Genomic DNA, 27,238 nt, shown 5'->3' on the forward strand with positions numbered 1-27,238 from the left:
CTAAGGGCTCGCGCTGCCATGGAAACATCGCGAGCTCGCTGCCCCCCCGCTCCACGGCCCCGCGGTTCGGGTGGGAGGGGCGGGCGAGCGGCGGCGGGCGAAACGTCGCGACGTTTCTTGCTCGTTCTCCGGCGTCTCTCGGAAATCTCGCCCGAGGTCTCGCGAGGGTTGGCGGGTTTCCCTCCCCCCTCCCCGAGCACGATGCCGCGCAGGAATGTGAAAGGCTCCCGCCCGCCGCCATTTTCTTTCTTTCTTGGCAGGCAGCGAGTGGGGCAGGAGGCGGTGGCTGAGCGAGTATGGCGGACTATTCCACTGTGCCCCCTCCTGCTTCGGGCGCACCTGGGGGAGGCGGCGGTGGAGGTGGAGGAGTGAACGATGCCTTTAAAGACGCGCTGCAGCGGGCTAGGCAGGTGTGTGTGTGTAACGTGGCTCTGCCAAATCAATGGGCGCTCGGGTCTCGGGGCCTGGCGGCAGCTGCTAACCAGGCCGCGGCGCCTGAGCCGCGGGAGGAGTTGGCGGGCTGCGCCCCGACGGCGCTCGGCGCTGGGGAGAGCTGAGGAGGGGGCCCCTCCGCCGGTATGTGTCTGCGGCACGGGGGTGCGAGGGGAGCTTTGTCCCATCGGCCCCCTCCGCGGCCCCCGCCCGCCCTCCTCGGGCGGCGAAGGGTTTTTCCAGCCAGTCGCGGGCTTCCTCCGCTCCGCCATTGCCCACTTGCAGGCTGGGCGGCCGCAGTGCCCCGGCTCGGCCCGAAGTGATCCGCGCCGTTGCGGGGCGGCGGAGGTGAGGGGAGCGGCGCTGCCGGGTCCCCACTGCCGGCCTGCGGGGAGGCAAAATCCCGGCCGGCGGCTGGCGGCACGCAGCGTTATCGGGAGCCAGAGGCCTTGCCGGGCGGCGGAGGGGCAGGAGGGAGGGCGGCTCCGCGGCGCGGCCCGTATTGTGTTCCCCGAGGCGCCCTCGGTGCCCGCCAACCTGTTCAGACCGGTTGTGAAGCGTTGCGGCCTGCGGGACGGAGGCGGCGAGGGGTGGTTTTTCGGAAGTTCCTTTATCCCGAAGCACCACGGGCCCTGTTTTCGATATTTCTCGGGCGAAATTTTCACGTCGTCTGGTGATAACCCGTCGCGATGTTAGCAATATTTGAAGACCCGGTGTAATCGGGACGGCCAGGATTTGAAATGGTTTTAGTGGTCAGGCCCTCTGTGAGATCCCGCAGTGTTTCGTGAAGAGTGGGTAGAAAAGTAAGAGCCCATCTTAGAAAAAAAAAGTTTCTGGTGGTTAATGGGCAGAGGTTTGTTTGTTTGTTTTTTTAACCGATGAAGGAAATAGAAGAAGCTTTGCTGTTGAAGGATGAGCACGTCTCCTTGAAAACATTAAAAAGAAAAATTTTATGAGCAGAACTGTTTCTAGCAGCAGCTTTCTATTTACTTATTTGGCATCGCTTCAGTATGCGTTATCTAAATCACTTAAGATTCGCGCAGAAGACCTGTAATAAATGAGGGCTGATTGAATTTTTTCTGGGTTTTTTTTTTGTTTTTTTTTTTTTGTTACTCACAACATCTGCCTTTTGTTTAGATTGCAGCGAAAATTGGAGGAGATGCTGGCACATCAATGAATTCAAACGACTACGGTTATGGAGGACAAAAAAGACCTCTTGAGGATGGAGGTATGCACTCGTTACTGCTGCATTTATTTTTATTGAGTATGACCACGGTGCCAGAGAGATTGCAGGTGGTTTTTTTTTTTGATTGTAGGTTTTTTTTTTCTATAGCACAGCATAAAAGCATTTTCTTCCCTTTATATATTATGACATGCTTTTTCATTTTCAGTTTAATGGGGAAGTTTGTTTTAAATCCTTGTTCTGAAACCTGAAGTGAATGTAAGCCTGTTCTAAAATATTTAAAATGTGGTTTAAATGCTATGAAGAGGAAGATGTATGCTGGGGAGGGGGGACAGATAAATTCGTAGTTGAGAAACGCTTACGCAGGTATGTCATTTAAGTCTTTTGTTGTTGTGTAGGACTGATTACAGTTTGTAAATTACAATTAGAGTAGAAAGTGCTCACTCCTTACATTTGATTGTTTCATATACTTTATTATTGTACAGTTTCAAATAAAAGTATTAATGCATTTCATTGTAAAAGCATAGGACTTTAAAAAAAGACAGGAAAGTAAATTTTCTACTTTGTACACACTTTTACTTAGCCTAATAGTTAAGCCTATAGCATATGTGAACTTTGATAAGATCGTACTTAAAACTTCTAACTTGTTCCAGCTTTTTGGATTTGCCTTATACTTCAGTAAAGTTTTCTCCTGAAATGTGTGTGTTGTCTTCTGTCTCTTACTAAGCAGCCAGTTTGAACTTAGTAGGGTTTGATATGTTTAATATACACACAAAATCCTGGCTAAATTGTGGAAAGAAGTCTCTGAGCTTGTTGAAATGTTCTCATAGGTCTCACAAAAGAGCAATGCCTTTTTTTCCTTTAAGAGGATTGAAACTCAGTCTACAGAATGTAACTAAGGCTTTATATCAGGAGTTCTTGTGTCCTGTAATAAACTTTTTTTTTATATATTAACGGTGAGGTTTTTAATATACAAAAATGAGCTAATGATGCTTCAGATGATATATGTAATGTATTCTTTTTATTTTATGTGTAGATGGCTCTTGGACAAGTCCGAGCAGTACAACACACTGGGAGGGAATGCCCTCTCCTTTTAAAGGCAGGAATTTTTATTTATTACCTGTGTTTAGTATGTAAACATGACATAAACTAGTGGATCTTTCTGGATTGACACAAATATTTCTTGGAATATGTGTCTGAGTTTTTGCTGCACATAAATTATGATGGTTCATATAACCTTTATTTTGGGGTGGGAAGGAAGCATCTGAAGTCTATCTTTTCAGATATAGGTTAATTATGCCTTTTATTCCTTTACTGTACAGAAAGGATTTGGATTGTAGTGATGTAGTTGCTTTGAATCTGCTTTTTTTTGAAGTTTTATGCTATGAAATGCTTGATATTTGGATAGGAATTTCATACCAACGTTCAGATTGAGATTGCATTGCCATGTGGTACTGTTTTCAGATGTTTGATCTAGATTTGTGGTCATTGTCAAATTTTTTTTCTTTAAATCATTCTTGATTTTTGTATGGATTTTATTTTTTTTTTCTTTTCTACTATAGAAGCATCATTAGCTTGAGCAACCAACAGAGCTAAACTTTGTTCTTGTCTTAGTTAAGTTTCAGTGACTGGGTATCTATGAGCAATCTACAGTGTGTGCTGAAAACTGCCTTTTGTTAAACTACTGAAGAGATAATACAGAAAAACCTAACATCTTTTCAGCTATACTAACCAAGTGCTGAGTGTTCGTGAGATTCTTTCTTTTATTCAGATGATCAACTCCCTGAAATTGGAGGAAAAAAAAAAGAAAGAAAAGGAAAAAAAAAGGAAAGGGGGACTAAAATACACTGGAAAGTTACAATTCACACTAAAAGGTGTAAACACTTCTTGAATTTCTTGACAAAAAAAATTTAAAAAATCTTAATTTTGCAGATCAACCAGATGCTAAGAAAGTTGCTCCTCAGAATGACTGTAAGTAATTTTTATTTTGTTGCCAAAAAAAACCTAAACAAGTGTAACATTGTCAGAACAAGACTTTGAAACAGTATTCTGGTAGGTGATACTTGATTCAGTAAGATCAAAAGAAGGGCTGGATGTTTAGGTCTTCTTTTCTTGAAGCAGTGTGAGTCTGCTTTGTAAAACTGGTAGTGTTCTTAGCAACAGCTGAGAATCTTTTTAGCTGTTTTTAAACAGCTTGATGACACTTCTTTGAAAGTCAACTTGGGCAAAAGTTGATAAAATTAAGTTTTGTTATCAAAGGGAGAAGCTTAGTTGTAAATTATACTACTTGTTTGAATTTAATTTTAACAATATTTGTTTATAGCTTTTGGAAATCAGCTACCACCGATGCATCAACAACAAAGGTAAGAGTTACACTATATCTTATGTGGTTTTCCTTTTTACTGAACAAAAGCAGTTTCAACAATTTTTTTCTGAAAAAAGTGGTATCAATGCGTAAAGCAAGTGCTCTGTATTTGTGTGATCTGTTGAAATTTAGCTTCAGCAAGTCCCAAGACAAACACTTAAAATGCATCTGCGTTGCTGTCTCTTTGCAGCCTAGGCTGTGCATCAAGCTTAGTAAAAGGAAAATGGCGTTGTTGATTTTTACTGTTTGAGCATAGGTAGCATACCCAGAAGTTGGAAAGCAGATCTGAGGGGAAAGGGATTGACACTACCTTGAACACGAAAAGGAAAGCTAATGGATTTAAAAAAAAAACCTTCAGATTCTACACAGTGTATTGCTCAGTTAGCTACATTTGCTACAACATAGTATTCTGCACTTGTTTCTTCACTGAACAACCATATGCAACTATTATTCTTACATTTTGGCTGGTTTTTGTAGATGAGATGCTGAAATTTGTCTATTTTCAGCATACTTCAATGGATATGCAGGTGGAAGTTAAAATGCTACACTGGCCTTTGCTGTACTACGCATCTGTTAATAGTAAAGGGGATGAAGGAAAACTTAAGATCAATTCGTATTATACCTGAACTTTTTTGGTCACTTTTGTATATTTTTAGTTTACTTACTGTGCTTGTGTAAGACTTCTAAAGTTGGTGGGAGACAGCTAAACCAGGATGATAATTCGGACACTAGCTTTCTTTGGTTTAATGCAAGGATATATATACATTTAGTGCCAGACTGGTCTCTGAATGGTCATTGTCTTTTGTTTGCTTTAACATTCTCTGTAGGTCTGTGATGACAGAGGAGTACAAAGTTCCAGATGGGATGGTTGGATTCAGTAAGTAGTGTGGATGTGCTGGTCTAGTATACTGAGGGATGTTAGCAGATGCTGTTAATACAAATAATCTTTCTGTATTTTCTTTCTCCAAGTAATTGGCAGAGGTGGAGAGCAGATCTCGCGTATACAGCAGGAGTCTGGCTGTAAAATACAGATTGCACCTGGTAACTATTTGTGGAGTTTTTTCTTTGTTTATTTGGTGGAGGTTTTTGATAGAAAGTTCAGAAGGCTGGTCACTGCTTCTAATTGCCTGAACCTTCATTTAAGGTGTATTTTAATGTTTTGTGCTAATCACAATTGTCATGGCCTAAAGAAATGCAAGATGTTGTGATACAGTGATTATTCTGCTTCAGTGAAGTTCCAGTAGTTTGTATATTATATTTAATTTCATTATCTCTTTCTGACTTAACATTACTGCTAAATTGGTTTTATTTAACCATAGATAGTGGAGGCCTGCCTGAAAGATCATGTATGCTAACTGGAACACCAGAGTCTGTTCAGTAAGTAAAACAAATTCCATAGATTCATATTCAACTGTGCAATACACTTCATTTTTTTTTTTTAATATACTATCTAAGTATCTAAATATACTATTTTTAAATGCACTATCTAATAGTATGTTTGTAAAATTACGTGTTTTTCCTCTATTGAAAAGGCAACATGATTACAAGTAAATGTATACATAAGAAAAAAGGCCCTGAACCTGCAGTCAGATCTGTCAACATACTTGGAATTTTAAGAGAAAAATATGGGACTTTGACTTTTTGAAGTCTGAATCTTGTTGTAGATAATATTTATCCAACCATGCACTGATTTCAGCTTGAGAATGAAATGTGTGAATGTATACTAAAAAGTAGTATGTGCTAATGTAAACTCTTTATTGACCATAAATTCAAAGGCTACAGGGAAAATGTGGAAAACCAGTAATGTGTACAAATAGGAGTTACTCAAAGCCCAGCCCATCAGAGTTCTTAAAAATCTTTGGTATAAATTAATATGTATCAAAAGTTATGGTAGTGATGACTATGTAGTGCCTGTCAGCAAAGTTAACTTCTGCCTTCCTGTGTTCAGGGAGGAGGAGGATTGCAATGGAAATGGGTGGGTCTTTTTTTTTTTTTCCTGGCACAGAGGCTATATAAAACCACTTGAAGACCAACTTCTCCTGGCTTTGCTAGGAAAGATCTTAATTGTCACAGTATCACAGTATATTTGCTATTACCTCATTTATGTTAGCTGCTCCCACTTCATATTTGCAGGTAAGGCCTGCAGCTACATGTTTTCCTTTGGGAAAGCAGCATGGCATTCTCCTCTTGTGTTGCAGCCAAGCAGGCTGCTGTTAATGAAGTCATTCCTTTATGGGAATTTTCTTTCTAATTATAGTTTATTCTGGTCATATATTAGAAGGAAGAGTTTTTAACCGATGTTAGTACTGTAATCATTATTTTACTCTGCTGACAACTGACTTACATGTGTGGTGAATATATACTTGCTTTTGTCCACTGTTCTGATAATGGTTACAAGTACAAACGTCCTTACTCTGCATGCTGAATCAAACAGCAGCTATCACAGGAGTTGGTGTTAAAGCTAGGTTTATTTTCCACTCTGGGGTTATTTCTATTTTTTACAAAATCTACCATAAAATCTGCCATAAGATTCACTGTTAGTAAAGAAAAATTACTGTCAAAGTAGAGGTTACCTGATTTACTACTGAAATTAAGCAAGGTTAGAAAAGGCTTTCTGTCTGGTTTTTTTTGTTTTTTTTTTTTTCTTGTTGTTTCTTTTTTTTTTTTTTGTTAATGCATTAAAAAGGCAAATGGTAACAGTTTCAAATCTTCTCATTAACACTGATTTTTAAAAAATATTTTAAAGCACAAAATTTCCATCTTTTGTTCTGAATTAAATTTTAATCAGTGTAACTATATTCAGGGATGATGGTCATATTTGAGGAGGTAACTTAGGTTTTGGTAAAGAACCACCTTTTGTATTCTGACACTGAAGTGATTTTGAAGTACCACATTATCTTGCAATTAGTTTCTTAAGTTACTGTTACAGATTTACTGAGTTTGCCTTGTATTTCTTGGTGACAGTAATTATATGTCTTCTGCAGAAATTTTTCAAATTTAAAAAAATAAAAATTTCCAAGCAGTTATAGGAGTAAGTGTTTTTATAAATTCATATATTTGTTCACAGATCAGCAAAAAGATTACTTGATCAGATAGTTGAAAAGGGAAGACCTGCACCTGGCTTTCATCATGGTGATGGACCTGGAAATGCAGTCCAAGAAATTATGATTCCAGCAAGTAAAGCAGGACTAGTTATTGGAAAAGGTGGAGAGACAATTAAACAATTACAGGTATATATGTATCTTCTTTTAAACATGTAATAATACTGAATCTGGATTTGATTGGGTATTGACCTCCCTTTTGTTGAATAGGAGCGGGCAGGTGTTAAAATGGTCATGATTCAAGATGGTCCACAGAACACTGGTGCAGACAAGCCCCTTAGGATAACTGGAGACCCTTATAAAGTTCAAGTAAGGAGTCCTTCAGCTTCAGAGCATTTTGAATCCATTCTGATGTTGCTGTACCTAAATGAACTTTCATTCTTCTTTTAGCAAGCCAAGGAAATGGTGCTGGAGTTAATTCGTGATCAAGGTGGCTTTAGAGAGGTGCGCAACGAATATGGGTCAAGAATAGGAGGAAATGAAGGGATAGACGTAAGCATGGTTGAAAAACTTGTTCACTGTATTTTGAGATGTTAACACTAAAATGTTAAGCTGGGTAATACCACTGAAAGCTCTTAAACAGATTCCAAAAGTGGTTGTGGTGTGTGAGTGTTACTTGATCATTGCTGAAATTACGCTTTAAGTGGTGTGGAGCATTCACTTTATATTACCGGCAATTCTGAACAGTTTCAGCTACCTGGAGTTTTTATCAAATAAGCAAATAAGTGTTATGGCTAAGTATATAATGTCATAGAAATTGGAGTTTGACCTTTACAGAAGAGTATTTAAGTCCACTTTTTATGCACGTCATGACCCTATAACTGTTCATCAGAGGTGAGGCTGAAGGCTTCATTTGCTAGAATCTGCATTTTAGGCCTGTTAGAACTTTTGTTCTTTGAATGTGAGAAGCATAATATCCACTACAATTGCTGCCACAATGAGAACTTATAGTCCATAGGATCTCTTTCTTTTGGATGCTTTCATCCAGTATTTGCTAGACTTATGACTACATATTTAAAAATTGACACTTCTAAAAGCCTTAAGTGGCATAGGAGTGGCCCTAGTTTACCATTCTAATATGTGACCCTTTAAGTGTGTGAATTTGGTAGGAATATTTGCATCATTGACATCTTGACTTTTTTTTTTTTCTTTTTAAGGTTCCAATACCACGATTTGCTGTAGGCATTGTAATTGGAAGAAATGGAGAGATGATAAAAAAGATACAGAATGATGCTGGTGTTAGGATCCAGTTTAAGCCAGGTTGGTAATATGTCTGTAAATTTCTGTGAATTTAGTGTAAATTTACTGGATTACATGTACTGGAATAGTTCATTTTTATTCCAGATGATGGAACAACTCCAGATAGAATAGCCCAAATCACAGGGCCTCCTGACAGATGTCAGCATGCTGCAGAAATTATTACAGATCTCCTTCGAAGTGTTCAGGTTGGGTAATATGTTGTTTACAATTTAAAATCTCCTGCCAGACTTTTAGAAAGACTTCTAAAAAGAATTTTTAAAATGAGTCTGTAACTAAAAGTAATCTAATGGTGCCATTTGAATCTACTTCAAAGTTTGGTCTGGAATATGAATGTTTGCTTTTACAGTTACAGTTTTGGAAGTGTCAGAATGATAATGATAATACTGATTCAAACTCATGGCAATTCTTGATCTCACTGATTTTAGAGCTGCTTCTTCTGTTGTCTTGTATTAATAGCCAATACACTGTTACTTTTGGTTGTAATTGGTGTTTAAAAGATGGTTTAAATGCTTATTTTGAGATGAGCCCCACCACGGCATTTACAGAAGGCAGACAGAAATGATATCTCTGTATATGTGAAACTTTCTACTTTGTTCTAAATCCTTTCCTTCTTTGTCTTTCATATGCAGAGTTGTACAGAACATCTTTTAAAATGTAGTTTAGGTCTTCTAGAAAAGATACTGTTTTATAAAAACTATCTTGAGTAGTTGATCAGTTTTTTCTTAACAAATGATGTGATGTAACCACTTGACATTAATATTTTATTTCCAGTATTTTTTATAGAACATGCTAACTTGTTGCTTTTTCTTTTTAGGCTGGTAACCCTGGTGGACCGGGACCTGGCGGTCGAGGAAGGGGTAGAGGCCAAGGCAACTGGAATATGGGGCCTCCTGGTGGATTACAGGAATTCAATTTTATTGTTCCCACTGGCAAAACTGGATTAATCATTGGCAAAGGCAATATATCTTATGTATATGTGTATCTGTATGTGGCTAAAAAAACTCTCAGCTTTTCTATTTGTACAAATAGCCATACTAGACCGATGTTACAAGAGAAGCCTTTGCAAATAGTTCTGTGTACAGTAGAGCAACATAATACTACTAAATCATAACACTTCTGATATTCTTTTCAGATTTTCCTCACCAAAATATATACCTCAGTAGTTAAAGGTCAAGAACCAATCTGTCTTAACCATTTTTTTAAAAAGTAATAAATACTGAGTTACACTGGTAGTGTTTGGTAGATTCTTAGATGACGTATCTTAAAATAAACTTGCATTTGGTACTGCTTGATTAGCCTAGTGTTACTGCATCTGTAACTCCCTCTTGAAACTTATTTTCATGTATTCCAGTGAAGATCTCTTACAGTGGAATACTGTAAGAATATCATGTGTGTGTTTGTGAAAAGAATTATTCTCAAATAATTTTGTTTTCAAAGTAATTTACTATATGCTTCTAAATGAAATGCTTCAGTTATCTTAATCTTTTGTTTGAAATGTGTTTTCCAGACGTAACAAATAGGCTGACATAGTTCAGTTCTTGACCTGGAAAGTTGATTGGGTTTTCTTTGTTTTGTTTTTGGGGTTTTTTAAATGCCAAATGACCCCTGCTTTGAAAACTTTGTGCCTACTAATGATACAAGTAACTTCTGAGGATCTTGTAAGAGGAGGACCTAGTTTAGGGAATTTAACTTTCTGGTTTTCGTGTGCTGCAGAAAATGAGAGCTTTACCATATGATCAGCTTCTGGGGATTTTTTTTTGTCATCTGGGCTTACTTGTTGCTTTGTAGGGAGATTAGGCTTTAAGGTTGTGTTTACTGATAACCGTGAGTATTAGTTGTTTTTCATGTCTGATCTTACATCTTTACATGAACGGAAAAAACAGACAACATTGTAGGAATTCTTTGCTGTTCTTTCTGAGTAATAATATTGTGGTCTTTAATTTAAAATGTGCTTTATTTTTACTAGTTTATTGCAATCAAGGCTCTATACTACACTGAAGAGGCTTTTTTAATTGTTGGAATGTTCTTGTGCGGCTCATAAGACTAGGTGTCTTTTCACTTCTCTCTCTTCAGCTTCCATGCAGTTGACTTTCTCTGATTTGAATTTTAGTATTTTCGCTTTAATGCATGTCATAAAAACTGTATGTTGTATTGTAGGTGGTGAAACTATTAAAAGCATAAGCCAGCAGTCTGGTGCTAGAATAGAACTTCAAAGAAATCCTCCACCTAATGCGGATCCAAACATGAAGATGTTTACTATCCGTGGAACACCCCAACAAATAGATTATGCACGACAACTTATAGAAGAAAAGATTGGAGTGAGTTTATAGCTATATTTTCATTTAAAGTGAGTCTCCTTTGTGGAGATACTTCTTCGATTTCACTTCCAAATTACTTAATCAGGTAACAAATTGATAATAATAAATAGTAGTCTGGATTTAAAATATAAACAACTTGAGGCACCAAAAGAAGCAAAAGCTTGAAATGGAAAGAAACAGTTGCTGTTTTATCATAGAATCATAGAATGGTTTGGGTTGGAAGGTCATCTAGTCCAACCCCCCTCCAGTAAGCAGGGACACCTTCATCTAGATCTTGAATGGAACATAGTGTATTTCTTAGTTAAGTGTTCTTGAAGGTTCCCACTTTGAGCTTAATGAAAAATTTGATTACTTCAAAGATATGGTCGATATTGTTAAAGCTCCTAAACTGCATGTTTAGTTTTTCAGTCTCAGTATGTTTAGGTAGAGTTTTAATCCAAGTTTACACTCTTAAATTCACTGCACTTCTGTTTGCATATATATGTGTGTAATCAAATTTACTATCTGGTTTTTGTACCTGGTATCTTACAAACAGATGTTATTAGCAAGAGTAGCCAGGTTTAGATATATCAGTTTATTTTAAAAGACTGCTGATCTTGTTTTAGTTTGTGGGGTTTTTTTAATGCAACTCATGGAAAAAAATATGTTTATTTGTAAGATTATTTATTTCCTCAAGAAAGAACTGAAATAAATGCAGCTTTTTCATTGCTATTACTGCATCTCCTCTTTAACTAGCCATAAGCGTAATTAATCTTCAGAAAGCCTGTTTTCTCCGGCAAAATGTCTTTTTTAAAAAACCAAACCTTTTAGATTCTACTCTTAAAGTGTTGAGATTTATGCTTCTGAAAAATTGAGAACTTCAAGGTTTATTTTAATCAATGTGCTATTCTTACAGGGTCCAGTAAATCCATTGGGTCCACCTGTTCCCCATGGACCCCATGGTGTTGTTCCTGGCCCACATGGACCTCCTGGGCCACCAGGTCCTGGTGCTCCCATGGGACCATATAACCCAGCTCCTTATAATCCAGGGCCTCCTGGCCCTGCACCTCAGTAAGTACCTCTTCAGCTAGTTTCCTTTTTTGTAGGGTGACCCTGGGATTGGCTTTTACTGTATGTGTATTTATCTTTTGTAGTGGTCCTCCAGCTCCATATGCTCCCCAGGGATGGGGAAATGCTTACCCGCACTGGCAGCCACCAAATCCACCAGATCCAGGTAAGAAATGTCACAGTTGTACTGTAGTGTGGATATACTTTAAGTACATCCATTTTGTCCTTACAAGTATGTACATTTCACAATTCATTTGTGTTACAATGGTAAATCTGAGAAAGCTCCTATTCTTCAGGCTTTTCTTTGCTGATTTTCAGTTTATGTATGTTTTACACTTCCCATATGTTGCTTGTGAGATGTCAAAATGCATTTGTTACAGTTGGAATATGCTGCTTCACTAAATGTTATTGATATTGCATCCCAATTTGTGATACCTTTTGCAAGACTCTTAGTTAACTAATTTTGTGCAGATCAGTTCATGTTACAATGGATGTTTCTACATAGAGTTCTTTAATGAGAATGTTTTCTTTCCCTAATAGCCAATGACTTTGTGTTTTATTTTTAACGGTGCCGTTTACCATCTCACTGATCCTGACTTTGCACAGTTTATGCTATATTATGCTTTTGTTGACCTATGTGAGGATTGCTTCTTGGAGTCTGATACAGATGTATTTTGTTCAGTCCTTTTTGCGGGATAGATCGTCTATTGAACTGCTGTTAATACAGTAAAACTAGTTAGGATTGTGTATTTTGAGCTTTTGCTTATAATAGTTTTGTATTTTCTTCTGAAACCCACCTTTGTAGAATCTGTTTCTTCTATTTCTGTTTATGTTTGTCAAGACTGGGAGTTTTGCCTTAATTACAACTTCCCGAAGTTTTAGTATCTTACTTTTAAGTTACATCCTTTGGTTGGACTAGAGCATATGGGGAAATGGAACTGCAGTCACAGAAGACATGGTAAGGCTAGATGCTTAAGTCACTTGTACCTCATTTGTTTGAGGTAGAGCTTCTTCAGAACTTCAGCCAAAAGATCTCAATTTTATTTTTGTTATAAATGGAATAAACGTTTTCTGATAGTCAGTGGTCCTAACTCAAGTAACATTAGTGAAAAAGGAGAGGGGCTTTGGAGGATGTTACAATCTACAGAGAGTTCTATTAATGTTAAAATCTTGTATATATACTTTCTTGGCAAAGAACCATCTCTGGTTTCAATTGTCAAACTTTTATAAGGTAGCTCGACATGCATTCAGTTTATTATTTAAAAATGCCTATTGTCATTATTTAGAAGCAGAATGATTCCAAGTGACTTGACTTGAAATCTCAGCACACCAAATGTGTCATTTATTCCAAAACCACAGCCAAAATTTACAACCTTTGCCATACCACCTTTTAATTTTTTTATAAAGTAATTTATCTACATAAGATCTTTAAGAAAAATGGTAAACACTCACCTTGATGTAATCTTGATGATGATTTTATAACCATTTTCTGAATATTCATCTTTAAAATGTAATGAAGTTTTCCTATGTGCAGTTGATGTTTCTTGACTAGCATTTATTTAAATGAGTTCTGTACAGTTTTCCACTTAGTTGCTCATCTCAGTGTAACAAATGGGTAATTTTAGTATTTTTTTCAGAGGTGTTTTCCTCCAGAACCATACTTGCCTCTTCTTGTGTGAAAGTGGAGCTAGTTACTATAGTCAGATTTATATGGAAATATAATGAATCCCACTGTGTGTTCTTCTGTTCTAGAGAAGTAGCTACTAAGGGGAAGGAGGGGGGGAGCTGAGCAATGGCTTATTTGATATTTGCAGGTAACCTTAAAATACAGTACTTGTTAGTTTAAATCCACTATTTAAAGAGAAACAGCATGTTAACATTGTTTTCTGTATGGTGATACTACCATGTGCATTTTAAGTGGTTACATCCGACTTCAGTGCTAAATGAAACACTGCAAGAAATTTGTTGTGGATTTCTTCTCTCTTCAATGCCTTTTTCAGGGAATTTCTTCTTTCTCTTCCATTAGTCACTGCCTTACTATTATTTGTTTGGGGAGGAATATATTTCCATTCCTATGTATAGTTACTCTAAAGTATCAGTTGTGTCTTTGTCCTTATGTGAAGTTCTGTCCTCAGTTGGCCGCATTTATTTGCAGATATTTTTGTTCTTTAAGTATGCAAATAACGCTAAAGGATGCTGGTTATGTTATAGAACATTACATTCTTTAACAGTAGATTTGCGGTTTTTGTGGACTGCCAGTCTGGTAATGTAATCAATCTCTGTGATTCAGCAAGAATAAGCCATTCCTAAAGGCTCTATGCGAAAAAAAAAAAGAGAAATAAGGCTCTAGGAAGCAGTATTGTTGGCCTGCCTAGATGTAGTTAAGAATAAGGGAAGCATGGAGAAGATGCAAGTGTTGCTATTTGTTGTACTAAAAGGCTGTAAGTAAACAATGATGCTTTATACCCATGGGTATGGGAATTCAGGTACTTAAAATACTGTGTTCCTGTATTTTACTGTTACCTTAAAGTATAACTGACAAACATAGCAAATACCTAGTAAGATTTGTATTTTCTGTCTCAGAAATGCATACTTGGCATGCCTTCTCCACCTTTGCCAGTGTCATTAATAAAAGGTTACAAAAAAAGTAAAACCACTGAAATTAGTGCTAAAATGATTTGGTTTTGCTACCATTTAGAAACATGACTGTTTAAATGAACTTGAAAATCTGTTTCTGTTCATCACGTTAAAAATTAATAAATGACATTTTAGTAGTAAGGGTTCTAGAATGATTTTATCTCATCACTGCTATGAAAGTATACTAAAATACACTTGTCTGAAACATGATTGAAAGTTTGTGCTGGAAAGAAGAGATACTTACAGGATATACATGGTTATTAAGTTTAGATTGATTTTTTTTTTTTTTTTTTTTTTTTTTTTTTCCCCCCCTTGGAGGAAAATATGAGGCTTACAACAGGGTTAGTGGAGGATGGCATTCTATTCATACTACCTTTATATATGCTTATGTTTTGTTTTCATAGGTAAGCCAGGAACAGATCCCAATTCAGCAGCGTGGGCAGCCTATTATGCTCACTACTATCAGCAGCAAGCACAGCCACCACCTGCAGCTCCTCCTGGTGGACCAGCTACAACCCAAACCAATGGACAAGGTAGTTGTTTCGTAAAATGGATAAATATCTCTTTGCTGAAGGTGTAAGATGGTCCATTATTTTTTATTGTTGTCTTGATATATTGGGAAGATTTTTTGTAAGGTAGCTGGTTTTCTTGGTAAACTCTTGCTTACAGCCTTGATCATTGCTTTTGTTAATTTCAGCAGTAACAAGAGTAATGTATTTATCTTGTAATATACTCTGAAGATAATTTCAGTGCAGCTTGGGCTGACTTAGTTACACGTACACTGTGCAGTCAGTCACAAGTAAAAACTGAGTGAGGCAAACTTCTGATTGTCATTTGCTTAAGCAGTTGCATCACTTTCAGTGGTTTTTAATGACAATTACAATTGTAGTATTTAGTTATATTAGTATAATTGTTGTGCCTGGATGAGGCTTATCACTTAAAATTAGGTAGTATTTTGTACTGTGAGTGGTGTGCATTTCCTGCATCTTGAAAACATGCTGAACACTTTAAACAATTATTTTTTTCTTTGTGTTGTGCTTTACTAATTGTTTATGTTTGTAATAGCTTGTACCACATAGGTTTATAATGTCAGAATTGAGTGATGTTATTTGGAATTGTTACTGAGAAATTCAGCTGATAACTTGTAAATTGGTCTATGTATGAAACAAAACCCAGCAGTTTTATTTTGAATGTAATTCAGGAGATCAGCCAAATCCAGCACCAGCAGGGCAGGTTGACTATACCAAGGCCTGGGAGGAGTACTACAAAAAAATGGGTATGTGTGCATGTTTTTTTTTGTTGTTGTTTTTTTGTTTTGTTTTGGGTTTTTTGTAGTTTTGCATAATAGAATGTCTTAGGAGACTTGCATATCTCATTTGATGAGAAGGTTTTTTTTACCACCCAAAAATAAAAATGCACAATCCATATGTCTTCTGAACCATACACTGCTAGAAGCCATGAACCCTGCAGAAAAACAGACTTAAAAAATTGATTTGTGTAAGGCACTTACTTGTACTCATGCTAGCAATTAGCTTTGCAGAAATACTTCATACATAATGAGATATCTGTATTTGATCATTGGGAAACAACATCTTTTAAATACTTCAATCTGAGTAGTTTTAAGTATATTTTTAACGTATATTTAATACGTTTTGGTGTTCAGCTTTGATCTACTTTGAGGCTGTTGTTTGTCTTGTTTTCTAGCTGTTTCCTAATGGCTCTTAAGATTACATATATTTCAATTTTTTTTGTAATTTGCTTTCTGTGTTCTAGTTTATTAAAGCATCATAACTAGCTTTCATTTGACATCATGCTCTTTTTCTCAAGTACTGTTTTGCTTTGCAGCACTTAAGAGCTGTGTTTAAGCTGCAGATTATATGTTCTCGCTAGCTCTTTCAAAATACTTTGCTTGAGCTGACTTAAAAAACTGAAATGTATTTGCTTGTTGACAATTTCATCATTTACTGAATAAGGAAAGAATATGTGGTCTTGATGCATTGGCAGAAGGTATTGCTATCTTTTAAATCATGGGAATGTCTTGCAGGTCAGTGTTTTGTCCACAGTGTCCTCCCGTGGATATTGTAGTTGATGTAGATTTGTATACTGAGGACAAGTAGGCTTGTGAATGCCAGTGCTTTCCCTGGTATCTCCATTTGACCAGACATATAGCAGCATCTAGTTTGGAGTTTTTGTTTGGTTTTTTGCGTGGCAGGATTTGGTGAGTTTTTTGCCCTCTTTCAACTGCACCCTGTTTTCTTATGGAATATTAAAAAGCACTTGTTACGGTTAATAGCATGTTTAATTCCTCTTGCCAGCCTTCTACCAGGTTGAACTCTAATTATTTGCCAAGACAGAGCTACCTTTATTCTTCTTTATTTTGGCACAGCATGAGTGACAAAATGAAACAGAAAATATGTAACTATTTACTTCAAGAATTGTGTATCAAATTAAGAAAATTGCAAAAGAACTCAAAAACATGATTTTTAAGATGTGATTGGCCTTTCCATTTTGCATCTTCCTATTTCATTTAACTACTTTTCAATTTACTATCTTTGTTAGTTCAGCTTGCTTCCTTCAATGCAAAGTTTTGGCGTTTTTTTACTGCCTTTTTAAGAATAATGTAATTTGTTGGCATGGACTGTTTCTAATTTGCTGTCTCTGGAAGGTGAAGTCTGAGTTGCACTAGTCTTGTATTTTCTCCAATTAAATAATAGCTGATTATAAGGTATTGGGATAGAGTTTCTGGAAGCAAGTTCAAAGAGGACTGTGAACTCGAAAAAGATAAACATTGGGAGATGTAAAGAATTGCTCTTAAAATGCAAAATTTAAAAATCCCAAGACAACAATCAAATTAGAGGAAAAACAGAAGGGAAGTTCTGATTTTCATTTCTTTTTCTAGTTCAAGTTGAGTTCTTTACCTGAAGGAGAACTCGTAGAATGGTTAGAGTTGGAAGGGACCTTCAAAGGTCATCCAGTCCAACCCCCCTGCAAGGAGCAGGGACATCCCCCCACTAGATCAGGTTGCTCAGAGCCCTGTCCAACCTGGCCTTGAACGTTTCCAGGGATGGGGCATCAACCACCTCTCTGGGCAACTTTTCCAGTGCTCTACAACCCTCATTGTAAAAATTTTTTCCTAATATCTAATCTAAATCTACCTCCCTCTATTTTAAAATCATTACCCATCATTCCTATCACAACAGGCCCTACTAAACAGCCTTTCCCCATCTTTCTTGTAGGCCCCCTTGAGGTACTGGAAGGCCGCTATCAGGTCTCCCCGGAGCCTCCTCTTCTCCAGGCTGAACAGCCCAACTCTCAGCCTGTCCTCACAGGAGAGGTGCTCCAGCCCTCTTATCATCTTTGTGGCCCTCCTCTGGACCCTCTCCAACTGGTCCATGTCCTTCTTATGTTGGGGGCTCGAGAACTGGACACAGTACTCCAGGTGGGGTCTCACCAGGGCAGAGTAGAGGGGGAGAATCACCTCCCTCGACCTGCTGGCCACGCTCCTGTTGACGCAGCCCAGGATGTGGTTGGCCTTCTGGGCCGCAAGGGCGCATTGCCTGCTCATGTTGAGTTTCTTGTCCACCAGCACTCCCAAGTCCTTTTCCTCAGGGCTGCTCTCAATCCATTATCTGCCCAGCCTGTATTTGTGCCTGGGATTGCCTGTTGGTGTCTGGACCTGTATAACTTGTCTGTGTAAGTCATGAGAACTTCTTACTTCTTCAGTGTATTGAAAATCTTGATGTGGAAGATACAATTTCTGTTAAGATCCACTTAGAAAAGAGGAAGAACTGACCAAATGAGGTTGAAGAGCAGAGAATTCACCTGGAGTAGGTTTAGGGCTAAATGGAGATGTTTTTCCTCACCTCCTTAACAATGTTAAGAAGTAGTGGAAGATCTGACGAACAGGAAGGCTGTCCATCAGCAGGTTCTTGTGGTCTCTGGGCTCTCAAATACAGCTGCTACTGTTTGTGCTTCCTACAGTACTGTAATGCTTCTGTCCCCATTAACGTGCAAAAGAGGGAAGGTGGTACTTACAAGTCACTCACTTTTCAGCTCTTCTTTCAGATTTTTCCCAGCACAGATAATTACACAAACAGCTGTTTAGGAGAACTGAAGTGAAACTTGGTACTTGCTAAGCCCAAGCAGGTTTTGGGGTTTTTTTTCTGCTGAAAGAAACTACTTTGATAATCCATGTGGCAAGCTTATGAGGGTGACAGTAGTGAGCTGAACAAGTTGGGTGCAATACTGCAATTGATGGTCTGAATTTTCTCATACTTTTTAAAGTATGTATGATCTGAAAACTCTGAAGCACTTCTGAGTATTCCTATCGAAACTATAATAACTGTTTTCCAAAGTGGCGTCCTACTGGTGCAGTATGACTCAGCTAATCAGAGAGAATGCTTTCCTATTTTTTTAGTGTATAGAACAGTGACTTCAAAATAACCTGTTTTCCAACTCACAAATGTAGTGGCAAAGTCCATCTCCCTTTTCAGACTCTTGTTTTGGTTTGGGACTATTGCTTTGATTAGCAAATACAAGTAAAGATAAGACTGAAAAGCTAGTAAAATTACTTGTGCACGCTGGTATGTTACTGTACATTAATCTTGTAGGTGACCCAGGCCATCTATTTGCTTGGTACCCTGCTTCATAAATTTAGAAAATTTGCTTTAAATTTCCGTGGAGTATTACCAGGTAACAAGAATGTAGTTTAACTTTGGAGGACCTATAGATGCTGTTATCTTGAATTGTAGACGTAGTATTTTTATTTTTCCCTACAAGAGCTGAAATACAGATTTGCCTAACTGGGCCCTATGTCTATCCCAAGAATAAGAGTTCCCTCTGAACATGAAGTTGTATTTTAGTAAATGATCTGTATGTAAATTTATCATTTAAAGTCATTCTAATGTATTATGGGCTTGATTCATAGTTAAGGGACTCCATAACAAAATGGTGAAACTGTTCTTTAATCTAAGTAGAATTACTGTCTCATAAATCAGTAGTGAACTTGCAAAAAGTGTATCCTGGGATAATGATAACCATATTAAAGATAACTTTGGTTAAAATAATTGATCAGAAGTGTAAATTGTCAGTTGTGGTAAGTGATAAATTGTTAAATATTATTTCAAATCTTAAGATTTGAAGAAATTTAAGTTAAATTTTGCTAGGACAACAATTGGATTACAAAAAGTGATGGAGAGGGTTTTTAATGTATCTACAGTATACGTGGAAAAACTAAGTTGTGCAGAGGGTTGGAAAAGGGAAGTTTATAATTTGAAGACATTCAGAATAGTGCTTTGCCAAATGTGTAGATTCTCTGCTCACACTTAATTTTTTCAAGAGGATTGGGAGAATACCCATATGTAAGAAGAGTGTGGACAGCTAGTATTCTTCATGTGAATTTTCTGTGTAAAAGTATTTTGAAAACAAACAAAACCAACCCTCTATCTGATACCTAGAAAACAGTTGATTAGAATCTTTGATACTCATGTTCCCTAGGGGGTTGCTCAGTCGTCTTGTATCCAAATAAAAGGTGAGGTGGTTTCAGCCCTTATCATGTGGAAGCTGCCTCTTTGCCTTGATAGCAGAACAGAAGATGAGGTGCGCATGGGATTGTACAGGGTGCAGGCTTGCATTTTGCTTGGATGTATTTGATGTAGTGTGATTGGATGTGGTGGTTTGGTTTTGTTTTTTTTTTCTCATATCCTAGAAAAAGACTTGGGGAGGTGGTGCTTTTTGATAGTATCCTAATTCTGACTGTAAAATCTTGGTTTTAAAAAATAACCTTTTAAGAAGGCAGATCACAGTAATAACAGTTCTGGTTTGATAGTTCAAGAAACAAGTTGCATATAAAACTTATGTCTGGATGCATGCAACTGTGAGGACAGGTGATTGGATAGAGGGCAGACAGTGTTGTCCTGCTTATAGTCAGATATGTTCTGCAGTGGTAACTGGAAAAGCAACTTTCAGCTAAAAAAATTGTGAAGAACATAGTGGTAATAAGTGGAGCGTGTTTGATGTTTCTGACATAAGGGAAAAAGGAAGTAAACATGTCTGCAACAAACTTACTTGGAAGAACAGCATGACTGAGGTCCTAGAAAGTTGGCTTTATAATTTTATTTTTTTTATACACTAAAGAGTCCTTGCGTATTAGTTTATCACCTTTATAGAGTTTTTAAGGTGCAAATTTATTTTGTTAGAAGGACTAGTGGTTCTCAGCTGTAAGTCTGTGAGAGGATGTGTATATTGTCTACACACAGTTTATTTCTAGAGGATTGGAACTTAAGCAAATGTTGGAAAAAGTTGTTTCAGGAATATATTCTTTTGTGTAGTAAATGTTTACAAAAATGCTTTTTTTAAAAAATGTGATCTGCAATAACCTAGCAGTTGGGTTAAGGAGGCCAAAATTGGAGGAGTGAACAAATTGGCATCTGGTGAATTAATTAATGCAGTCTGAACAATAAGGGAAAGTCAGTCTAGGTGGATTACAAAAAGTAATCTCACCTGTTGACTTGTATTTTAATTTAAATACCACTGGTTGTTTAGGTCAGCAGGCTTTAAAGACTTTTCCTCCAGAATGTGATTCAAGAGGTAGAAAAAAACCTGTCCTTACAGTTCCTCAATTTTGCTTTACGTGGGAATCATTACGTTAAAATAATAGGATAAGTAGTTAGGTTAAAAAAAGCAGCCACAAGATTATTCAAAAGCCTTAGAAGAATATGCAAGAAGCTAGGTGACGCTTGTTAGGCAGTGAGGTTTTGAAATTGTCTTGTTTCTATTGCAGCAACAAAGCTATGTAATTTTAATTACTTGTAGGTCAAGCAGTTCCTGCCCCTGCTGGGGCTCCACCAGGTGGTCAGCCAGATTATAGTGCGGCATGGGCTGAGTACTACAGGCAGCAGGCAGCGTATTATGCCCAGACAAGTCCACAGGGAATGCCACAACATCCTCCAGCACCACAGGTATAAAGTTTAAGTGTTTTTGGCTGGCTTCTGTTTCAGTGGTTGTAGATATTTTTTGCATGTCTCCTGCTTTGTTACCTTTGGAGTATGCATCTTTTTTTCTAGCAAAGTAACTATCGATTAATAGATGACGTTGTTTACCTGATAACTTGAGTTCTGTATCTACCCTTATGTTTGGTGATTATGGTTTGTTTTTTTTTTAAAAGAAAAACTTTCTCCTCCCAGGGTTTTGAAAACCATGCAAGAAGCCATCACCATTTACATTAACCAATTTTTCTTTCTTAAAGGCTTCACTCCTGAGTTAGCTCAATTTAAAGGATTTTCTTTAACTTTTTGTGTATCTTATGTATCTCTTCTGCACAGGGCCAATAATAAGAAGTGGACAATACAGTATTTGCTTCATTGTGTGGGGGAAAAAACCTTTGTTAAATGTATGGATGCAGACGCCTTGATGAAGATCTTAATTTTGTTTGGTTAAAAAATAGTGTTTTTGAAAATGTACAAAATATCTATCACTACTGATAGGAGGTAATATTTCTGTGTAGAAATGAAAAATGGTTTGTTTTTAGTATTAGTGTAGATGTACACATTCCAGCAAATGTATTTGCAATTATGTGGTCAATGCTTTGTGATATAAATGTACTTTTTCAATGTATACTTTATCACTTTTAAAATGCCTGTTTTGTGCTTTACAATAAATAATATGAAACCTCCTGTGTCGGTAAGTTGGATATGTGGGTATATAAAGAATTATAGGATTGATTTGCAATGCTGAATCAAGGTACCTGTACACAAATGAGAATTTTTTTTTTTCCCCCCATGAAACTTTGTTGAGTTTAAAAACTTGTCGTTAGCATGTTTTTCCCCTCTTGCAGAATAGTTGTAGATGGAGGATCTCTTTCATTCATTGTATTTTGCTGCCTAGCATCAGGAATCTTGATACCTTAATTTTGTTTCTATTTGATTAAAACTGCATGTGTTTAAGAAGGTGATCTTTTGGCATACTTCCATTGCATTAACAGTGAAATTTCCTTTTATACATGACCACTGTTTCAGACTTGTGCAGCTGCTATAACAGATAACTTTTGTTTGTAATTGAATACTTCAAAACGGTTCTTGCATAACAATTTTATGGACTTTTTCAGACTAGTTATAAAATTTATTTTAAGTGTAATGTGCTTAAGTCTTCAGTTTAAAGCAGTCCACTTCAAAATTCAGTGTAGAAAAGTCAACGTGGTATGCATAGTAGTTATAAAAATTGCATCTGTCCTTAAAACGCTGTTTTGTTTGAGTGGTGGGGAGTGGTTGAGAGCTTCCTGCAGAGCAGATAACTTCTGGTTTTGTAAATACTCAAGTATTTGAATCAATTGATTATTTTTATATATATACTTGAAAGTTCTTATTGCTCTAATGCTCATACTAAAAATCTGATTCTCTTGAAATCCTATGTTTGCTCTTTGCATATTTTTTGGCTCTTTGCATATATTAGACTACATGCAATACAGTCTGTCTTGCCATTGTCTGTTGAAGTGCAGGTTTGATCCAGCCAGTATAGAACTAGCTCTATAGGGGTGAGGAGGACTGTGCTGTGTATCATCCTTGATTGTTCCTTCAAGGAGCATTGCACTGTAAGTACATCAGAATGACAAATTGATGAACTGCAACAGTATCTTTTTGTCAATGTTCCACATAATGAAAATGCCATACTTGTGTGACTATTATGTTGGAATACAGGGCTGATATCTTAGGAAATCATAATTGCTTCTTAATTCAGAAACATAGGTTTGCATATATATATATATACATACACATAATATGAGCTTTCTGGGTAAGTATTCCTGAAACATTTAGCAATAGCTGAAGAAAATCATGTTTCTGTTTATCTGAGTAATAGTTTTTCTTTCATTAGTATTCCTGAGACAGCTGTATCATTCAGTGTTTTAAAGTATGCCTATCGTATCATTGAAGTCTTTGGAACCACTTGTTAGACAGAAGTTCTCTTTGTCTTCAGATAGTTTGCAGATATCTAGTGATGTAGGTATGTTTTAAATGATTCTATAACTGTTACTTGCTTTATCTTTTGGAACACCATATTGTTGCTTTGAGAATAACTTTTTTTAGGGTGGCTGCACAGAGGAGTAAGAGTTAAGGCTTGAAAACTGAAGTAGTTTATTCAGGTAATTAGCAATGTATGTATTGTGCTGTAGAAATAGAAGGAATTATTTTTATCCCTTTTAAAATTAGGAATTATTCTGGTAGCTTAAAAAAGGCTAGGACAGTATTTGCTATCTTTAGGGTATGAAGTTTAATAGTTCAGATATTTTGCATGGTATTTTGTAGATAACATTATAGAATGGTGCATTTATTATGTACTAAACTGAGCAAAATTAAATTCACTGGATTCTTTATCATTCACAAAATGGAGGCTGTTGATTTTTGATTCATTTAAAGTATAAAATCTTTATTAATTGCAAACAGTGCAATTATTTATACTTCACAGTGCCTTCCCAGACCTTCCACCTTAGGTTCTGCTGCAAAAAAGCAACAGGTAAGCACAACCTAAGGAAGTATATAAATTAATATATTTCAGTACATTAATGTTGTCCCTGTGAGATCTTTGTGGTTGTGTATTGAAAAGCAATCTGCTGCTTCCCCAAATGCATTGTTACTCACGGTTCCATTTCAGTGGAAAGTCTTTTAAGTTTTTAAACAACTGCTTATATTTCTAGGTAAATATGTTTTTTGGTTTTGTTTTTTAGAAAAGATTAGTAGATTGCAGTAATTAAACTTGATCAGAATAAGTAATTTTTGTTATTTTTCCTCAAATAGCTAATTGTTGTAATTACAGAATCAAAACTTTTAAAAATATGCAGGAATTACTTTGGTTAGAAACTTCAACAGCCTTCACAAATGTTTTTTGTAATAGGGCACTATTCCCACTTAAATCCGTAAGACCTAAATATAAAGAATATTACTTCTTGTTGTTATCACTGAACTTGATAACTTGTCTTACAGTTATAGTGTGTTAGTGGAATTTTTAGATAACTTAGTTTGCTTACTCATACTTGACATGGTAGGAAAACAGATTCTGGAGTTTCAGAGATTAGTATGTTTTAACTGAAAAAGCATGTGCACCAATTAAATGTTAACAGTACAGCAAATAATATTTTATCTATATAGCAGTCAGTGTATCCTGTTTCTTGATACTTTAACTGAATTGCTGTATATTTTGATAGTTTAAAATGTTTATATGTCTTATAGATGGTCTGGTACAGGTTTTTGTTTCTGGTTTTTGTTTTTTTTTTTTTAAGCTTAAAGTAAAGCAGCATCTGTTTGATTTTTTTTTTTGTTGATTATTCTGTTTCTAAAATGTGCTGCTCCTCTTTCAAAAGTCCTGCTTATCTGTACATCAAAGAAAAATATTCAAAAATACTGCCTTCATTTTCACACACAGTGCTGAAGATGCTGCAAGCACCAAATCATAGCTCATAGAATCAGGTCCTGAGATAGTTACTACCAGTAAAGAGGAATCCTTTGAGTGTATGCCATTGGTGAGCCGATGAGCATGGACCATAGAAGGGCTCCATGTAGAAGGTAAAATTGGCAAAAACATAACAGATTTGAAATGTATCCCATACATAATGGTGTAGGGTATGATTTTGTTTTGATCAGTTTTCATTCTTTAAAGTATTATTTGTTTACCATAAATGTTCCATAATCTGTTAAGTTTTTTAAACTGTGATTTAATAATATAAACAATCTATTTTAATTTATATTCTTCTAAACAGCCAAGCTTAGATATATTGAATTTTTGAACTAAATTAATAGTTGTGCTTCAGTTTCTCAAGTCACTTAATATTTCATCTGTAGTTTAATATGTAACTTCGTTTTTCACATGAGAAAAGGTTAGGTGTGTACCATTTGGATTTTGATACTGTGAATTTAGTGTTGGGGTGAGTCATTTGTTCACTTCCTTTTACATGATACTTTTTTCTTCAACTGTTGTTGCTAAAATACCTTAACAGTCTTTCAACTATAAATTTAGCCAGTGGGAGGAGATAGAGAAGGAAAAGCCAGTTTATTGGAATGTTGCTAGTGTGTAGAAGATGAGATGTTCCTGTGTGTAGCATTTGAGGTGTATTGACTTCCAGCTTTCTCACTGCTCAGCTTACAGGCATGCTATTTTGTGCTAAGCATAGTGGGTTTTTTTCAACTCTGTCTCCAAACTCATAGTTCTAACTTAGGATAATAGAAAATAGATCATTGGAGTTATCCAATAATTGGACTTCCTTAGAATTGTAATTGACTTGTCCAAAAGGTGTCTAAAATGTTTCCTGCTTTCCCCCGGCCCCACTTAGATTTCCACAAATTAGGTAGAATGTGAAGAGTACTAAAAGTTTAAAAAGGAAGCATAATGTTCAAAGTAGGAAAAGCATTTTCATATCACTTTCTGCAGCCTATATTCTTTAATAGGACATGAAATAAAATGTCAGGTGGATAATCTTCAGTCTAGCATGATCGCCAGTCATGTATTTAAGTTGTCCAGGCAGACAGGATCATTATTGACTTGCACAGCCTATCTTGAAATATTTCATCTCTTTACTAGTGGTATCTTATTGGATGATAGAAACTGTTTCTCCCCTGTTCTCTTCCAAAGTAACTTCTAAGTTTTCCATTGCATGCTAAAAGCTTTTCATTTTGCTTTTTTCTGGAAGTGGGGGGAGGAAGGGAGGACTGGGCTTTTCAGAAAGCATACAGTTGACAGGATTCCCTCTTCCCTAGTAACAGCTTATAAAACTATTATGTATGCACAAATATTTCTCTTGCGTGCATGTGAAATGCCTTTTCGTCCTGAGAAAAGTGTTCTCTGCAGAAACTACCCGTGTGTAAAAAGAAGATTGGCTTTAAAAGGCAACTGTGATGGGAACAGTGTCTTAGGGAGATGCAGCTTGGACTTGAGGTAAATTGAATGCTTTACAAAAATGTGGTTTTGAGCTTGCATTGACATTGTATGTAATATGGGTACACGTTAACTGTATAATGTTTTTTGTATGGTTTTTCTCAATAAATGTAAACTGATGGATAATAATAGCAATGTTTTTGTCTTTTTTATGCTCCTATCCCTGCCTTCCTTAGTTTGAAATAACTTCACGGGAAAGATACTGCAGCAACTAGTACTTCTGTGAATGAGTATCACCCACATCAAATGAAGTAAAATAAATGGCAATTAGGATAAATGTTCATTCAAAACATCATGCAGCTTATTACCATTTTTTTTTCCCAAGATATTTCTAAATTTGTAACTACTTTATTGAGGCAAAACAGTGACTTCCAATAGGTAACTGTAACTGTACAAAAAGCAGTCAGCAGATTTAACTACAGGGAAATTTTTTGAAATGGCTACATAAATCTCATTTGCTGCAGCTTACCTTGCCTTTATGTTAAGGCTTATACACGTGTTCTTTAAAATACAACTGTTGTTTGTAAAATTACTCCTACAGAAGCTTAAGCTGAACAATTCAGATGGTGTTGGCATAATAACATTCGTGTTGATATCAAGAGGTCTTAGAGAAAAATAGTACAGTAGCCTTAAGAAGACAACGTTTAGAGATGCAGCAATAAATTTATTGCGTTAAGACAGAACAAAGATTGAGAAGTTAGGCACTTTCTGAAAATATTTTTCTTAAAGCTTGCTTTCTACCAGCTTAGCTATGATAGGCTCATATTTTGTCACCAACTGTTCCTGTATCATTTAAGCAATTAAAAAATTAGAAATTCTACAAGCAAATGTTGGTACTAGAAGTACTACAAGCCTTACTGAGATTGTTTTTATTTTTGGATTATCAACTGCATAGGTTGATAAAAGCATAATGGTTTAAGTGCAAGCTTATTTTAAAACAAAAGAACTAATGCTCTTTCAAACAAAACAACAAAAG

At 36.5% G+C, this 27,238-nt stretch overlaps 1 protein-coding gene across 14 annotated transcripts in view; it reads left to right on the forward strand.

Annotated features, from left to right (window-relative positions):
- Positions 1 to 192: 192 nt before the first annotated feature.
- The window catches only part of FUBP1 (far upstream element binding protein 1), a 37,969-nt gene continuing 10,923 nt past the window's right edge, over positions 193 to 27,238 (forward strand). The window contains exons 1-23 of one of the 14 annotated variants that reach the window (XR_015259222.1): positions 194 to 410; positions 1,570 to 1,660; positions 2,652 to 2,714; positions 3,548 to 3,586; positions 3,939 to 3,978; positions 4,808 to 4,857; positions 4,950 to 5,021; positions 5,300 to 5,357; positions 7,048 to 7,210; positions 7,292 to 7,390; positions 7,472 to 7,573; positions 8,239 to 8,341; positions 8,426 to 8,526; positions 9,156 to 9,297; positions 10,499 to 10,659; positions 11,555 to 11,709; positions 11,793 to 11,872; positions 14,748 to 14,876; positions 15,545 to 15,619; positions 21,157 to 21,302; positions 22,833 to 22,930; positions 23,803 to 23,850; positions 24,757 to 26,393. Coding sequence is in view for 11 of the 14 variants with exons in the window: in XM_086753635.1 (XP_086609761.1) it covers positions 297 to 410; positions 1,570 to 1,660; positions 2,652 to 2,714; positions 3,548 to 3,586; positions 3,939 to 3,978; positions 4,808 to 4,857; positions 4,950 to 5,021; positions 5,300 to 5,357; positions 7,048 to 7,210; positions 7,292 to 7,390; positions 7,472 to 7,573; positions 8,239 to 8,341; positions 8,426 to 8,526; positions 9,156 to 9,297; positions 10,499 to 10,659; positions 11,555 to 11,709; positions 11,793 to 11,872; positions 14,748 to 14,876; positions 15,545 to 15,619; positions 21,157 to 21,302; positions 23,803 to 23,865 (2,046 nt within the window). In the remaining 3 variants the exon portion in view is untranslated. Of the gene's footprint in view, positions 411 to 1,569; positions 1,661 to 2,651; positions 2,715 to 3,547; positions 3,587 to 3,938; positions 3,979 to 4,807; positions 4,858 to 4,949; positions 5,022 to 5,299; positions 5,358 to 7,047; positions 7,211 to 7,291; positions 7,391 to 7,471; positions 7,574 to 8,238; positions 8,342 to 8,425; positions 8,527 to 9,155; positions 9,298 to 10,498; positions 10,660 to 11,554; positions 11,710 to 11,792; positions 11,873 to 14,747; positions 14,877 to 15,544; positions 15,620 to 21,156; positions 21,303 to 21,665; positions 22,016 to 22,832; positions 26,394 to 27,238 lie in introns of those variants that run through there. The other 13 variants (XR_015259221.1, XR_015259220.1, XM_086753636.1 and 10 more) reach the window with 13 other exon arrangements.

Source organism: Chlamydotis macqueenii, chromosome 8 (assembly GCF_036417535.1).
Source record: "Chlamydotis macqueenii isolate bChlMac1 chromosome 8, bChlMac1.mat, whole genome shotgun sequence".
NCBI classification, from domain to species: Eukaryota; Metazoa; Chordata; class Aves; order Otidiformes; family Otididae; genus Chlamydotis; species Chlamydotis macqueenii.